Source organism: Panthera onca, chromosome D1 (genome assembly GCF_046562875.1).
Source record: "Panthera onca isolate mPanOnc1 chromosome D1, mPanOnc1 haplotype 2, whole genome shotgun sequence".
NCBI classification, from domain to species: domain Eukaryota; kingdom Metazoa; phylum Chordata; class Mammalia; order Carnivora; family Felidae; genus Panthera; species Panthera onca.
In genome coordinates, this window is record NC_138348.1 from 394,526 (window position 1) to 408,820 (window position 14,295).

Consider the following 14,295-nt stretch of genomic DNA (forward strand, 5'->3'; position numbering starts at 1 on the left):
ACCCCCGTGAGGCCCACGCACACACCACATGGAACCACGCGTGTCCGGTACGGTCTGCACATGGAATCACACACGCACACTCACACACAGCCCCGTGCACGCCCGGTCCAGAGCCCCCGTCATCTCCCGCAGGACTGTGCACACCCCACACGGCTGCCCACACCCCCCGCACTGCCCGTGCCCAGAGCGCACTCTTCCTGCCCTGCTAGCCTCCACGGGGTGGTGGTGCCCAGCTAGGCCACAGCTCTGGGCTCAGGGGAGCTCCACAGGCCAGAGGACACCACTGGACCTTGGCTGTGAGCCTAGAGGGTGAGTTCACGTGCCGGGAGCAGGGGGAGCCCAGGGTCCCCGCAGTCCCTGGTGGCCAAGAGTGACCCAGGCCAGCACCCACAGGAAGGTCTGGAGGAATCGGCCACGGGAGGGGCCCGCTAGACCCAGGCCCGCCGTGCCCTCCGTCCTGCAGGTGCCCCCCGGCTACAACTATCGGGCAGAGGTGAGGAAGCTCGTCCCACAGCTGCGGGTCCTGGATGAGGTGCCAGCCACACACACGGCCGTGCCGGCCCCCCGGGAGCTGCGCCAGGACTGGCTCATGGTGAAGGAGGCCATCAAGGAGGGCAGTGTCTCCGAAGGCCTGTTCCCCGGGCTGGGTATGGCGGCCACTCCCCTGCCCTCTGGCAAGGGCTGCCCTGCCCCGCCTGGAGACCTTACCGGCTGGAGCCCCAGAAGATGCCCCCCCCCCGCCGCCCCCAGGAAGAGAGCTCTGCACCCCCCAGCACTCCCCCAGGCCTTTCAGAGATGAGCAGCCATATTTCACATCCCTTCTCAGCCTTGACTTTCTGTCCCCAGAGCCCCGCATACCTGCCCCCAGGCCAGGATAACCTCCCTGTGAGCAGAGCAGCCCCTGGTGGGGTGTGGGCCTGCAGACACACAGACACATGTTAGGGGGCGGGGGTCCCTGGCCTGTGGACAGTGTCACGGGCTGGCCGGCTGGCGTGTGCTTCCGTGACCTCTGACTCTGACCCTCGGGTAGATCATCCCCACGGAGCCCCCATCCGGACACTCGGCTCCCAGCTCTCCTTGCCTGAGACCCAGCCACGGGCCCCCAGGCCACGGCCCCTCTCCCTACTGGTCACTGGGGGTCCCCTGCCGGGAGGCCTGCTTCTCAAGGACCCAGCTCCACAGGACGACACCAGTAACCTCACCCACGGTAACTACCCACCTCTGCACAAAGCTGACCCCGCAGCCCCTCAGCCCCAGAACAGACCCAGCCACCCCTCTTCTTCAGGTGCTAGCCGAGTCCTCTGCGGAAACCCCACCAAAGGCCTGCGGGAGCGTCGACACCAGTGCCAGGTGTGGCTTGTCACCCCCAAGTGGGTCACAACTGCAGTGCTACCACAGGGGACCCGTGTGCTGGTCTGGCAATGCCCTGGCCTACAGTCACTGCTGGCCAGAGGTCCCAGCCTCCCCAACACCCTGCACAGCCAGATGAGTCCTGCCTTCAGGGTGCCCCCCACCTAGCCCCCTTGAAGGCTGTGCCCCCAAACCAGCCCCTTCTCTCCTCAGGCCTGGACACCCCCGGAGCAGCTGGCCCCACAGGAGGACCTGGCTGCCAGTGCCTCCACCCCAGGGCCTGACCCTGCAGACAGCAGTGACCTCCTGGCCTTGGCTAGGCTCCAGGCCCAGAGGGAGCTGCGCCTTCGGTGGGTGCCCCTCCCCCTCCCAGCCCCCAGCCCTACCACTGCATGTCCTGGTTTGGTGGGAGGTCATGGCAGGGGAGGGGGGGGGGCTGCCTAGGTACCCCGGATGGCTGGGGCGGCTGGCCGTGGGAGCCTGAGGCTGGGGGACCACCCCAGAGCACATTCGTTTGGGAACGGCCCTAAGGGCAGGGCTGCACCCCCTCCCCCCTCTAGTCCCCTCCCCAGTAGGTACCTGGAGTCCCAGCAGGAAGGTGCCACAGCCCTCTGGGGCCCACGGGGGGCGCCCGAAGAACAAGAGGACAAATCTAAGCCCAGGACTCCCTCTGGCCCCCAATGTCTGGTCCCAGGTACTGAGAGTGACCCCACTCACTGCCCCAGACCAGCATTCATCGGCTTGGGTCCCCTTCCTCAGCTGGACTCTGAGAGGGGCTGTAACGGGGAGGGCCTCTCCTGATGGTGGGGACTTAGAGTCAAGGGTTCTAATCCCAAGTCCTCCTCCCCTAAGCGCTCGGGATAATAATGCCCCAAGGGCTGGACAAAAGGGGGTATGAGCAGGGGCTCTGGACTGAAAGAGAGGGCAGGGTGGCAATGAGTGGCCAGGACAGTCCCACTGGGCAGGGAGCAGGGCACAGGCCAAAGGAGGGGAGAGGCCGCCAAATGGGCCAGGGGACTGAGGTGGGGAGGGTGCTGCCCTTACCCTGCACACAGGGCCTGTGCTGGGCCCAGGACGCGAGTGTCCTGCATGGAACAAACATGGGGGGGGGGGCGCTGTAGAGACCCTCACGCAGCAGGGCCCAGGGAGGCTTCCTGGAGGAAGGGTCTGAACTGACGCGCGTAGAACTGAGGGGGCAAGCCTGGGAAGGGGGCATTGTAAGCAGGGGCAGCAAGTACATAGGCCATAGGCGCTTTTTTTTAAATTTGATTTTTTATTTTTAAAATTTACATCCAAATTAGTTAGCATATAGTGCAACAATGATTCCTTAGTGCCCCTCCCCCATTTAGCCCATCCCCCCTCCCACAACCCCTCCGGTAACCCTCTGTTCTCCATATTTAAGAGTCTCTTCTGTTTGGTCCCCCTCCCTGTTTTTATATTATTTTTGTTTCCCTTCATAGGCCATAGGCTTAAAGGTTGGCTGAATGACCCTCCTGTGGGTTGGGGAGTCAAAAGGGCCAGGATGGAAGAGGGACAGGACAGGCAAAGCCTGTGCCCTTCCTTGCATGGGCTTGTGCCTGGGCTGTTGGGGGTGGGGGTGGGGGGCAGACAGAGGACAGGCAGGGCAGCCAGCGGGAGTGGTAACAGACAGTGGGGACCCAGGGACAGAAGGGTACCAGGGCCTCCCACTCCAGGCCAGGTCCAGGGAAGCACTCAGTGGTCACGGCCACACCTCCCAGTCTGCCCTGAGGGGGGTGCCAGGGCCTCACTCTATAGCGGAGTGTTAGGAACTGGCCCAGGGCCACTCTTGGTGCTGCAACTCAGTGACCCAAAGCCAGAGCTCAGACTTTGTGGCCTCTGCATGCCCAGAAGTGGGTGTGGCCCCAGCAACGGTCAGAAGTCACAAGGCCACAGAGCCACAGCCTCCCAGGGGAGCACAGGAAGTGGAGAAGAGGGGTGCCGCTGTGAGGGGGTGAAGGGCTGGGGGAGGGGTCCCAGGGGACACTGCCACCTTGCTGTGGTGGCCCTCGCCCCATCTACTGATCCCTGTGGGGACGCTTGTCTGACAAGCTCTCTTTCCTTGTTTTCCAGAGTCTTCGAGGGCCTCAGGCTGTAACCTGATCCCCTCTCCCCCTAAGTTCCCCTTGCCATCTGATTCCAGCAACACCTTCTGGGGGTCCACAGACCTGCAGTTCAGGAGGCGTAGGCTCAGAGCCCTAGGCAGCTTGAGGCCTGGCCCGGGTCAGGGGCTAGCTGCGGTGACAGCTCTAAGAGGCCTGGAGGTGGCCTCGGGGCCGAACCCTCGAGCCCAAGGATGTCCCAGCCCAAAGCCAGCCCTGGACCCAGCAGCCAGACCTCCCCGGCCTCCGGTGCGTGCAGCACCTGAACCCTATCACCCCAGCCCAATCCCACCCCTAGTGTAACCCCCCACCCGCTGCCAAGCTGGCCTGGACTGCGGGCCAAGGAGCCCCAGTGTGGTCGTGGGAGCCCCATGTGAACTCTGGCCTCATGGAACCCAGAGCATCTTGGAGAGTGTGTTGGGGGCGGGAAATAGGCTTGACATAAGAGGGACCCTTCTTGGTGGAGGGGAGTGGGGGGGTTGGGACTGCCAGGGGTGGACACAAGGAAGAGCCCGGGATAGGAGAGCCCAGTTCCCCACCGCTGGCCCCGCTGCCCACTCCTTCCATGGGGCCCGGCCTTCCCAGGAGGAGTGGTCAGAGCGGCGAACCCGGAAGACACAGGCTGGGCCCAGGCTGAGGTGGCCGGAGTGCAGCCAGGCCCCCCTCGCCCCCCGACCCTGGGGGATTTGTGCGGGTCCTCGCCCACGCAGGGACAGGGCAGCCAGTGCCCTTCCCTTGGGATAGGGCACCCTAAAACCAAGCGAATCCGCTTTAAGGACTCTCAGGTGCACACGAATGCGGTTTACTTCGTAGGCGACGTTGGTTCAATAAATTGTGCAGCTGGCACTGCTGGTCTCCCGCGACTTTCTCCCAGCGCGGCCCATCGGCCTTGGGCGCCCACGCCCGCGCTGCCCTCCACCTTCTACACCCGAGCGCCCGGGTCCGCGGTGACCGGCGGGCAGGGGAGGAAGCGGAAGCCGTATCTGCTCTCAGCCGTGCTCTGCACTGACAGCGCTACCATCGGGCAGCCCCGGTCCACGATCCTCCTGCACACCTGGGGGGGGGCGGGGCCTGAGCGGCGCGGGGGCGGGGCCTGGAGGGGAGGGGAGGGGCGGGGCCGGGAGGGGGACCCCCGCGGGAGCTCGGGTATCCCGCCACAGCCCGCACGCGCGCGAGCTCACCCGGACCCTGTGCTCCTTCCTAGCCCCGCAGTGCTCCAGGCACAGCCCGGCCTCTGCGGGGGACAGCGACGGGATGGGGTCGGCCGGACTCCCACTCCCCGCCGGTCCGCCCGCCCTCCGCGTCCCCCTGCGCTCACCGGGCAAGGCGGCCAGGAGCTCGGGCGTGCGGGTCTCGGCGGCCTCGGGCCGCGCCGGCACCTCCCGCGGGCGGAAGAGCTTGCTGGTGCTCAGCCGCGGCAAGAGGCCCCGCGTCCTGGTGGGGCAGGAGGGTCGTGAGGTCTGGAGCCCGCCCGCGGGAAGGGCAGTCCTGGAGGGGAAGGGGCCCGGGGAGAAGGGAGCCAGGGGCTGGTCCTGCAGGGCACGCCGCGTGGGAGCGCTCTTGAATTACTGGGGGGGGGGGGGGGGGGGGGAGGGGGGGCGAGGACGGAACCCGGGGAGGTGGGTGGTGGTCCTGCGCGGGAACCCGTCTGGAGAGCGGCCTCAGAGGGGATTGGACCTGAGGCAAGGGAATGGTCCCTTAGCAGGGAGTCTGGGGGGACGGTTTTTGCGGGGGTGGGTCCTGGGAGGCAGAGGAGACCCAGGGACCCGCGGTGCCCACCCGGGCCTCCGGCGTCTGGCTCCGGCCTCCCGCACCCTGCCCGCGCGCGAGTGTTGAGGCCCGCGACTCTGCTCCCCGGGGTCGGCCCCAAGCCCGTCCTCTGAGAGCGGGAAGCGGTCTACGGAGAGGTCGGTGTTGTCAGCGAAGATCCTCGAGACCGGGGTCACGCAGTGGGGGGCCCGGTGCTCGCTCAGGACCTGCGGGGCCGGCCGGGAGGGGCGCAGCGGTCACCCCCAGCCCGCGGGGCTCTCCGCCCACCCCATCCCGGTCTGAGACGCACCCTGACCTCGCCCTTGGGGTTCAGGAGGAGAGTCACGCATCCCCGGCCGGAATGGAAGTGGACAGGCTCTTGGCCCAAGGACGACGGCGGCCGCTTCTTGGTGCCGCCGGGGCCCTCGCCCCAGACCTGCTGGACAGCGCGGGGCGGCGGGTGAGGGGCGGTGGGGGCCGGAGCAGAGGCCACGAGGGCTCGCGGGGAGCGGGGCGCACCGTAACGTGGTGCCGTGGAGCCAGCAGCGTGCCGGGCGGGAAGCGGTACATGCACACCGGGAAGCCGTACAGGAGCTGCCGCAGCGTGAGGCCGCCCAGGTCGGCGGTCTCCTCCAGCGACTGGTTGAGGACGCGCACGAACCTCTCCTTGCGGCTCACGGCCACGATCTTCAGGCTGGAGTTAATGGGGCTCGGCGGGTGAGCAGGGAGGGTAGAGGCACCGCAGAGAGGCTGGGGCACCCCTCCACCGCGGTCCTGCTAGGAGACCCACCCCTGCTGGGATCCCCCCACCCCCACCCCGTGTCACCCCCCTCCCCTCCCACGGAGGCGGCGCCTGGGATGCCGGTGCTCTGAGTCTGCACAGGACTCCCCTGTCAGGACCGTCTTACCAGGTGGGTCCCAGGGGGGGTTCCAGGGATCCAGGGAGAGACCCGTCGGAAAGAGGACCTCCATATGGAGCATCCTCTGGGGACATCGAACGTGAGGCCAGACTAACCTGCAGTACCCTGAGGCCGCACGTGGGAGAGGAACAGCTCCAGGGGTCAGATCCACAGCAGGAGGGATGGCCCTGGGGGCTGAGGGAAGCAGAGGGACAGCTCAAAGTACTGGGGAGAGTGGGAGGGAGCGAGCCGGAGCGCAGAGGAGGCAGCGTCTCACCCAAGGCCACCCCAGCCCCTGGGGATGAGGCAGGAGAGGCCCCCAGCGGCCTTGCGCTGAGCTGTTGGGGAGACCGAGCTGCTGGAGACGGCTGTTTAGGGTTTGGGGCGGAGATCCCAGCCTCACGGTGGGGGGGAGGGAGGAGCCACCGGGGAGACCCGCTGTACCCCACCTTCAGGCAGTGCCTGCATTTCCCTGCCGAGGCTGCTCCGGTGTGGCTCTGTCAACTCAGAACTGCGGCCTGCAGCGGAGGGTGGCTGTCCCGTCACCTTCTGCATGCGATGAGGCTCAGCCAGCCAGCCACTGCCGGGGTCGGAGTCTGTGCCCCCTGAGCTGCTGGTGCCCACAGAGGGCAGGGAACACCACTCGACACTCTTGAGATGCTGTTCCACACGCTCTCTATGCAGCTCCGAGCCCCACTGGCCAGGCACCGGGGCCGGTGGGGATGGCAAGGCCCGGGGGTGCCTGTGGGCCACAGTCTGCTGACCTGCTTGCTGCCTGCTGGCTCTGGCTTCTGAACTCCAGCCCTGCCCCCATCTAACCTCCCCAAGGTGGGCGGGGCACCCCGAGTTGCGGTTCCCGTCCCTGGGACCCAGCCTGGGAGCAAGGCTCATAGATGGACTGTGATGGCTCAGGAGCCCTTTCCCTTCAACCTTCACCTCCTCCTGTAGATCAGAGAATTGACCTTGGGAGGTGTCAGCGGCTCGTCCGGGGACACTAAGGGGAGATCTTGGACTCTGGTGCACACATGCCGAGGCACGCCCTCTCCTCCCTTCACCCCCACAGGAGTCCCTGACCAGCACGGTTACTTTTGATCTGAGTTGGACTTGATGTTGGCGAGGAGGTTGGGATACCGATGGGCAATGCTGTTCCAGTCTACGTCCTCCAGCCGGAAACCCTGGCCAGGAAGCAACAGGAACGTGGCTCTCCCCTCCCACGGGCCCACCGAGCCATGAAAGCACACGGGGGCCTTGCTTACCTCTCCAGTAGAGGGGACCTGGTCATTCTCAGAGAGGTCACTGGAGTCCATCAGAGTTTCTGCAGTTACCACCTGCAGAAGGGGAGTGGAAGCCAGTGGGCAGGAGCTGGGGAACGAGCCTCTCCCCTTTGACCCTCACCCGCACCCGAGGCACACATTTGCTGTGCGTCAGGTGGGCGGAACCAGGGGGTTCCTCCCTGCCCTAGACCACGGTCCTGGGGGGACAGGCTTCCCAGGCAGGCCAGGGCCCCCCAGCGGAAGCACCAGCCTGGAAGGGACACCCTGGCTCTCCAAGGGAAGTCCAAGGAGGGCTGGGGAGGGGGACGTGGGAGGCAGGAGGGTGGGCCGAATGGGGCTTACCTCCACACTGCCGGTGGAAGATCGCAGCACGCGACCCACCCAGGAGGAGCGGGCCAGCCGCAGGAGGCAGGACCTCTGGAACGCCTGCAGCTCAGTCTCCAGCTGGGACTTCTCCTGCTCCGGGAGGGTGCGTGGGTGGGACAGGGCCTTCTCCCCACCCCCGGAGCCAACCCCTACCTGGCCCCTGATCCTCACCCCAGCCTGGGTCCCCTGACCAAATCCTGATCCCACCTGCCCCTCACCAGTTGGGCCTGTTCCTTCTGCCCTTTCAACTCCAGAGTCAGCTTCTGGATCTGGTTCTGCAGGAGCTTCTCCTGACTGTGTGAGCAACTGGGGGAGGGGCCATCTCAGCAGCCCCCACCTCGAGGTCAGTTAGCCAAGGAAGGGAGGCGGAGGGGCTCCTCTTCACTGACAGTGGAGGCCTAAGGGCACAGAGTTCCACCGGGCCGGGCCAGGTCGGGTTCTGAGAGGTGTGGGTCATAGGTCGAGTCTAGGTTCAGCGGCCATCGACATGTTTAGAGTCAGGGTCTGGGCAGGTTTACAGCATATTCACTCTTTCGGGGTTAGGTTGGGGGGTCAGAGTCAGGTAAGGATAAGGGCTAGAGGCGAAAGGCAGGGTAATTATCAGGTGGGAGCCCCAGTGGTTGGGGATGAGGTCAGACAAAAACCATTTCAGGCCAGGACAGAGGCTGGGTTGGGCTGAAGGACTGGCACTTTGCTGCTCACCTCTCGGGTGGCAGTCCGGCCACCTCGTACAGGATGTGGCAGTGCCGGGCATTCTGGCGGTTCTGGATGGTCCACCGCAGAGCCTGGATCTCCAGTTCCCGCTGACCCCACAGCAGCCGCAGGGTGCGGGGGTCCGAGGACTCAGGGGCCAACCTGCGATGCCAGCACCCTTGCCACTTGATCAGGCCCTGCCCTCCAGCCGACCACCCCTCCCTCGCTTCCTTACTGCAGGTTGACGGGGAAGACCACGGGCGTGGAGCTGGGCTTGGTGTCCTTCAGGCATGCAGGAGCCACTGGGTCTTTGGGTGTGCCAGCTGGAGGCTCCAGGTGGTCACTGACCGGCTCTTGGTCCGCCAGGGATAAGGCAGCCTGTTTCTCAGCTTTTTCAGCCTCTTGGCAAGGCTCAGGGGCCATTCTCGATGTTCCTGGGGGAGCTGAGATGGGTAGTGTGGCTGTCATCCTTGTGTCCCATGGGTAGGTACCACGTGGGGCTCTTCTTTCATGGCCACAAGTGTGTGCCTGTGTCTGACAGCCCTAGACAGCATCACTCCAAAAATGCCCTTGTGTGAGTGCGCGCGTGCGTGTGCATGCGCACGTGCACGCCCCCAGGACACCAGATTGCTGGCCACATGTGTGTCTGTGTCTGTGTGTTTCTGACCAGGACAAGGCAGCAGATAACTGTCCCCCACCCCCTTCCCCAAGCAACATGTCACCAGGATGTTTGCACATTTCCCGTTGTCTCTCTGTCACCCTCGCCCTCTACGACCTGAGGTCCTGCCCTCAGCCTAAGGCAAAGGTCCCCAGAGGTGTTAATCCTTCGCCCGTGATGCCCCCAGACCCAGGGCCTCACCCCCAGCACTCACCTGAGGCCTGAAACCCAAGCAGGCCTAGGGAAAGAAAGGCTTTACAGTGTTCCCATGGCTACCAGCACCAAAAGGGGAGGGGCTGTTTGTTACCAGCAGCTTCCAGGGAGACCCCAGACCGGGACCCTGAGTGAGTCCTGGACCCACCTCCAGATCCTGCCCGAAGGAGAAGTGGTAAGAGGCTGGGTTGTTGGCCAGTGACCCTCAGGAGGCCCAGGGAACCACAGAGCGACCAGCCAGGCCTGCCGTGGCCACACAGTCCACCACCCCCAGCCTGACTGCCTGACTGCGGCACTTGGTGGGTATCGGGGGCATTGCTGCCCTGTATGTGGGGGCTTACTGAACTCTAACCGGCAGTGAGGCCCTCCTGAGTGTTACCCACAGCTTCTTTGTCCTCAGAGGCTGATGCCCACCTACCTGACCCCCAAGCAAGAAGCCCCCCCTGCCCCCGCCCATCTCTACCACCTGGGTCACCTCAGGGAGCCCCGGGGACCCTCTCATAACCACGATAACTGTTCCCTCTGCCCCACACCAAAAATGAAGCACCAGATCTGACACACAAACTGATGCTCTCCAGCCTTCACCCCGACCCCTTTCTAGCTTTTTCTTTCTTCTCTTTTCTTTCTCTCTTTCTTTCTTTCTTTCTTTCTTTCTTTCTTTCTTTCTTTCTTTCTTTTATTCATTCATTCACTCATTCATTCAGACTCTCAACTTCGCGTTTTTGTAGGACTTCCTGTGCCGCGGAACATACAGGCTGGCAGGAGGACCCCCGTGGCAGAAACAGGGCTCTGAATGCCTGGTCCACAGACAGCATTGAGGCTGTGAGGCACCCTGGCTGCCGAGCTGGCTTGGGTCCTACCAGGCCGGAGTGTGCCCGCGGGCGTCCACAACTCGCGAGGGCACCGAGCTCCACTGGGGGCAGGCAGGGGTGGGGGAAAAGAGCCCAGGGTCTATGTCTTGCTTTGTCCCCAGCAACCTGAAGGCGGCCTTCTCCCCTCACCGGGATTGCCAACCTGGCTGCAGTGGCCCGCCAGCTCCACCTCCCTCCCGCGGGGGCTCACGGTTCCCCGACCCCTGTGCGTCCCGACGACGCGCCCTAAGGGAGCAAGGTCGGTGGGGCCCTGGCCTTGGGGACCCCGCTGCCCCTCTCGGCGCAGAAGCTGCAGGGTCCCAGGCCGGCGCTCCCTCTCTAGGCAAAAGACTCATCAGACTGGGAGGTTTCTGAGGAGGTCGGCCCGGGAGCGGAGCCAGACACCTGTCCCACGCGCCGCCCGGGGGCCAGGGACGCGCTTCCGCGTAGTTCGCGGTCCTCAGGCGTGCGTGGACCAGGCTCGGCCCGCCCCTCCGCGCTGCCGAGCTCCGCCCACACCTGGGCGCCGCTGAGGGCGGGGCGGGCGGGGAGCCAATGGGAGGGGCGGGGCTCAGAGAGGTAGCCAATGGGCGTGGGCGCGGGGCGGACGAGGCGATGGTGGGAACCAATGGGGGCGCTCGGGGCGGGGCGCTCGGGCTGCGGGCCAATGGAGCTGCGGGCCGGGGCTCGCCCGCCGCGCTGGAGGCGGCAGGTTGCGGCGGCGACGGCGCCGGCCGCCGGGAAGCAGCCAGTTCGAGCCTAGGGCCGGGAGGCCGGCGAGCGCCCAGGTGAGGAGCGCAGGGCCCCAGATCCTCCCGAGTGCGGGGCACGGCCCTGGGCGGCAACTCCGACGGAGGGGCGCGGGCTGGGCGGCCGTGGGGGGCCCCGCAGCACCTGCAACGGCCCCCGCCGCACAGACGGCCAGCGCGGCGGCTGTGGGGAGCGGGAAGGGGGCTGCCCGCGCCGGCAGGGACCGCCCAGGCGCGGTTCCGTGCCTCCCGAGGGCCGAGGTCTGCGTCTCGGGCGAGGGGGCGTTCCCATGGCAGAGGGAAGCCGTGTTTTCGTGAGGGCGCCCTTGGGTGCCTGAGGACGGCGTCCCGTGGGAGGGGCAGTGCCCTTCGAGCCAGGTGACTGGGGAGGCAGGAAGTCCTGGATCTGGTTAATGATTCGCCTCGTTCCGGGATTGGGGTGAGGTGAGAGGAGGCTGGGCAGTGGAGGAGCCTCAAAGTGCCCCTTGAGGGCGGACTGGTTCCCCCTGCCGGGGGTGGGGGGGGTGGGGGTCTCCACTACTCCCACCCCAAGAATGTGTGGCCTAAGGGTGGGGCTGGGCACAGGAGAGCGGGGCTGACGTCAGGGGGGACAGTAACCCTGAGCCAGTTCTGGGGGAAGAGAGGAGAGCCAGGCTGGGCCTGACTCTGTGGCCTTCATCGTCCGTGCAGGACAGGGATGCTCTCAGGGCTAGCAGCCATGGAGCTGAAGGTGTGGGTGGATGGCATACAGCGCGTGGTCTGTGGGGTCTCAGAGCAGACCACCTGTCAGGAAGTGGTCATCGCGCTGGCCCAAGCAATAGGTGAGTCCTTTCCGGCACAGATGGCCCAGCAGGTGCACCTGAGACTGGGCCTGCTCCTATGGCCCCTTTCCCCCAAGGAGGGTGGGGCTGGTTGCTGATCCCTGTTGCTCTCCCTCAACTTCTCAAGCCAGGTAGATGGAGGGTGGGGGGGAATCTAGGCTGACCCCTCGCCTCCTACCCCACTTCTCAAGCCAGGTGGATGGAGGGTGGAGGGAATCTAGGCTGACCCCTCTCCTCCTACCCCAGGCCAGACGGGCCGCTTTGTGCTCGTGCAGCGTCTCAGGGAGAAGGAACGGCAGCTGCTGCCCCAGGAGTGTCCAGTGGGTGCCCAGGCCACCTGTGGACAGTTTGCCAGTGATGTCCAGTTTGTCCTGAGGCGGACAGGGCCCAGCCTCGCAGGAAGGCCCTCCTCAGACAGCTGCCCACCTCCTGAACGCTGCCCAGTCCGGGCCAGCCTCCCCCCGAAGCCACGGCCAGCCCTGGGCCACGAGCCCCGCAAAGCACTGACCTTCAGCCTCGGGTGCCCTGGGCTGGCCCCCATCCCTGCGCTGCCCGAGCCTGTGGCCCCCGTAGCACCAATGCCAGGCTCCTGTGCAGACCTGCAGGGCCTGGAGCGAAGGGTGCGGAGGAACGCACTGGAGCTGGGTCAGGAGGCCTTCTGGGAGCAGGAGCTCAGGCGGGAGCAGGTGCGGGAGCGTGAGGGGCAGGCACGCCTGCAAGCCCTGAGCGCCGCCACTGCCGAGCACGCCGCCCGGCTGCAGGCCCTGGATGCCCAGGCCCGTGCCCTGGAGGCTGAACTCCATCTGGCCTCAGAGGCCCCCGGGCCCCCCTCACCCACGGCATCTGCCACCGAACGCCTGCGCCAGGACCTGGCCGTCCAGGAGCGGCAGAGCGCGGAGGTGCAGGGCAGCCTGGCCCTGGTCAGCAGGGCTCTGGAGGCTGCCGAGCGTGCCCTGCAGGTAAGCCCCCCTGGGCCCCGAGCGCCTGCTGACGTCCCCAGCATGGGCAGCTTGGGGGGTGGGTGTCGGGGTGTGACCAGGGGGAGCACGAGTCCGTGGAGCCCTGCGGCCGTCTCCTGAGGGTGCCCTGTGCCCCAGGCCCAGGCCCAGGAACTAGAGGAGCTGAACCGGGAGCTCCGCCAGTGTAACCTGCAGCAGTTCATCCAGCAGACGGGGGCTGCGCCGCCACCACCCCCGCAGCCAGACGGGGGCCCCCCTGGCACACAGGTCAGCGCCGTTCTGGAGGGAGGTTGGGTGGCGGGGGAGGCCTGGCCCAGTCCTAAGCCGATCTGCTCTCCCCATAGGATCTTCTGCCTCTGGCCAGAGAAGAGCCTTTCACCAGAACCTCCCGCGGTCCTGCTCTAGTGTCCAGCCTGAGCCCAGAGAGTATGTCTGTCCCCCCCATTCTGGGTGGGTCAGGGTTCTCCTGTGGCCTCCTCAGTCCCTCAGCCTGTGTCCTCCCCACAGTTGTCCCCATGAGGCAGAACTCCTGGAGGTAGCAGCTCTTGCCCCAGAATGGACATCCACTGCCAGCCCAGCCCTGGGCTCCCATGACATGAGCGTGGGCAGCCAAGGCGGGGCCCGACTTGGACAACAGCAGCATCAGGGGTCCCAGAGGGTTTATTGCCCATGTAGTGGGAAGGCCTGATGCCCTGGGCCTGAGACAGAATGCCTCAGAGCCCAGGGGGTTCTGCTCTGGGGGGCAGCGGGAGGCTGAGGGTGCTTGCCCTAGTCCTTGCCAAGTCTGCCGGCCCCTTGGAGAAGCAGGGGGCACGACCGGCTCAGAATTCGCTAGGCCCCAAAGGCCACGGCTCCTTGTAGGGGATGGGAGATGATATGTGGACACTGCTCAACTCTGGGTGTGTGCTTGCATGTGGGAAGTGTCCTTCATCACACGTGTGCACACACACACACAGGTATGCTGCCTCCCCTACCCTGACCCTAAAGCCTCAATAAACTGCCCCAAATGGCTCGAGTGTGTCCCAAGGTTGCACCGGACAGCGTCTGTGGGGCCTGAAACTGAGACTGGCTGGGGTCACTGGGCAGTATCCCCAAGCTACCCGGGGCTGGCCGCAACTGGGGCTCTTGAGCAGGGCGTCTCCCAGGGGCCAGCGGTCAGCTGGGCCTAAAGCCTGGGGGCATTTGTGGGGCCTCGCCTTTCAGGCTGCTCTGCCCGCCCTCCCCCAGGGGCTCTCCTTGGCAGCGCAAGCCCCAAGGAGAGCCTGGGGTTGAAAGTTGGACAGTACGGGGCTTGCAGCAGCCTCAGCCCCGGCCCGGGTTCCTGTGTGGACCTCTCGTCTGCCTGGTTCCCCTCTTCTGGCCTAACCCTCAGCAGGAGCAGGAACTGCCACCCCATCTGGGGTGGCTCCTGGACATGGGGACTTAAGGACATGCCAGACCTGCCTGTCAAGTTTACTGAGAGCTTGTGGGGGCAGCTCCCCAGACTCCTGATCGGCCAGGACCAAGGAAGCAGCAGCCCTGCCCAGAGGAGCTTTGTAGGCCCCATGAGGGTGTGGCTGCCCAGCCTTCCCGAGGGCCCCCCTGCTTCCCAGC

General features: G+C 65.8%; 3 protein-coding genes across 13 annotated transcripts in view; 2 read left to right on the forward strand and 1 right to left on the reverse strand.

Annotated features, from left to right (window-relative positions):
• Nucleotides 1-4,316, forward strand: part of LRRC56 (leucine rich repeat containing 56) — a 19,144-nt gene extending 14,828 nt beyond the window's left edge. For 5 of the 8 annotated variants that reach the window (XM_060607623.2, XM_078433881.2, XM_078433883.2 and 2 more), the window contains exons 8-13: nt 464-647; nt 1,031-1,207; nt 1,286-1,350; nt 1,564-1,700; nt 1,911-2,044; nt 3,442-4,316. In XM_060607623.2, the coding sequence (XP_060463606.1) occupies nt 464-647; nt 1,031-1,207; nt 1,286-1,350; nt 1,564-1,700; nt 1,911-2,044; nt 3,442-3,773 (1,029 nt within the window). In that variant the 3' untranslated portion in view covers nt 3,774-4,316. Of the gene's footprint in view, nt 1-209; nt 310-463; nt 648-1,030; nt 1,208-1,285; nt 1,351-1,563; nt 1,701-1,910; nt 2,045-3,441 lie in introns of all 8 variants that reach the window. The other 3 variants (XM_060607622.3, XM_078433884.2, XM_060607624.3) reach the window with 3 other exon arrangements.
• LMNTD2 (lamin tail domain containing 2) lies at nt 4,257-10,003 on the reverse strand. 3 transcript variants are annotated; one of them, XM_060607618.3, is made up of 13 exons: nt 8,687-10,003; nt 8,461-8,613; nt 7,977-8,064; nt 7,735-7,848; nt 7,375-7,446; nt 7,205-7,293; nt 6,568-6,860; nt 6,235-6,313; nt 5,739-5,913; nt 5,530-5,655; nt 5,250-5,446; nt 4,652-4,904; nt 4,257-4,524 (listed from the first exon to the last, which is right to left on the reverse strand). In XM_060607618.3, exons 1-13 carry the CDS (start codon nt 8,917-8,919, stop codon nt 4,393-4,395), a joined length of 2,004 nt encoding a protein of 667 aa, XP_060463601.1. In that variant the 5' UTR covers nt 8,920-10,003; the 3' UTR covers nt 4,257-4,392. The 3 variants fall into 3 exon arrangements, with proteins under 3 accessions (XP_060463601.1, XP_060463600.1, XP_060463599.1); XM_060607617.3 differs by having other exon boundaries at nt 5,536-5,655; nt 5,739-5,928; XM_060607616.3 differs by having other exon boundaries at nt 5,739-5,928.
• Nucleotides 10,004-10,813: 810 nt separating this feature from the next.
• RASSF7 (Ras association domain family member 7) lies at nt 10,814-13,713 on the forward strand. 2 transcript variants are annotated; one of them, XM_060607628.3, is made up of 6 exons: nt 10,816-10,961; nt 11,613-11,743; nt 11,990-12,702; nt 12,841-12,969; nt 13,047-13,128; nt 13,210-13,713. In XM_060607628.3, exons 2-6 carry the CDS (start codon nt 11,620-11,622, stop codon nt 13,239-13,241), a joined length of 1,080 nt encoding a protein of 359 aa, XP_060463611.1. In that variant the 5' UTR covers nt 10,816-10,961; nt 11,613-11,619; the 3' UTR covers nt 13,242-13,713. The 2 variants fall into 2 exon arrangements, with proteins under 2 accessions (XP_060463610.1, XP_060463611.1); XM_060607627.3 differs by having other exon boundaries at nt 10,814-10,961; nt 13,047-13,713.
• Nucleotides 13,714-14,295: the final 582 nt, after the last annotated feature.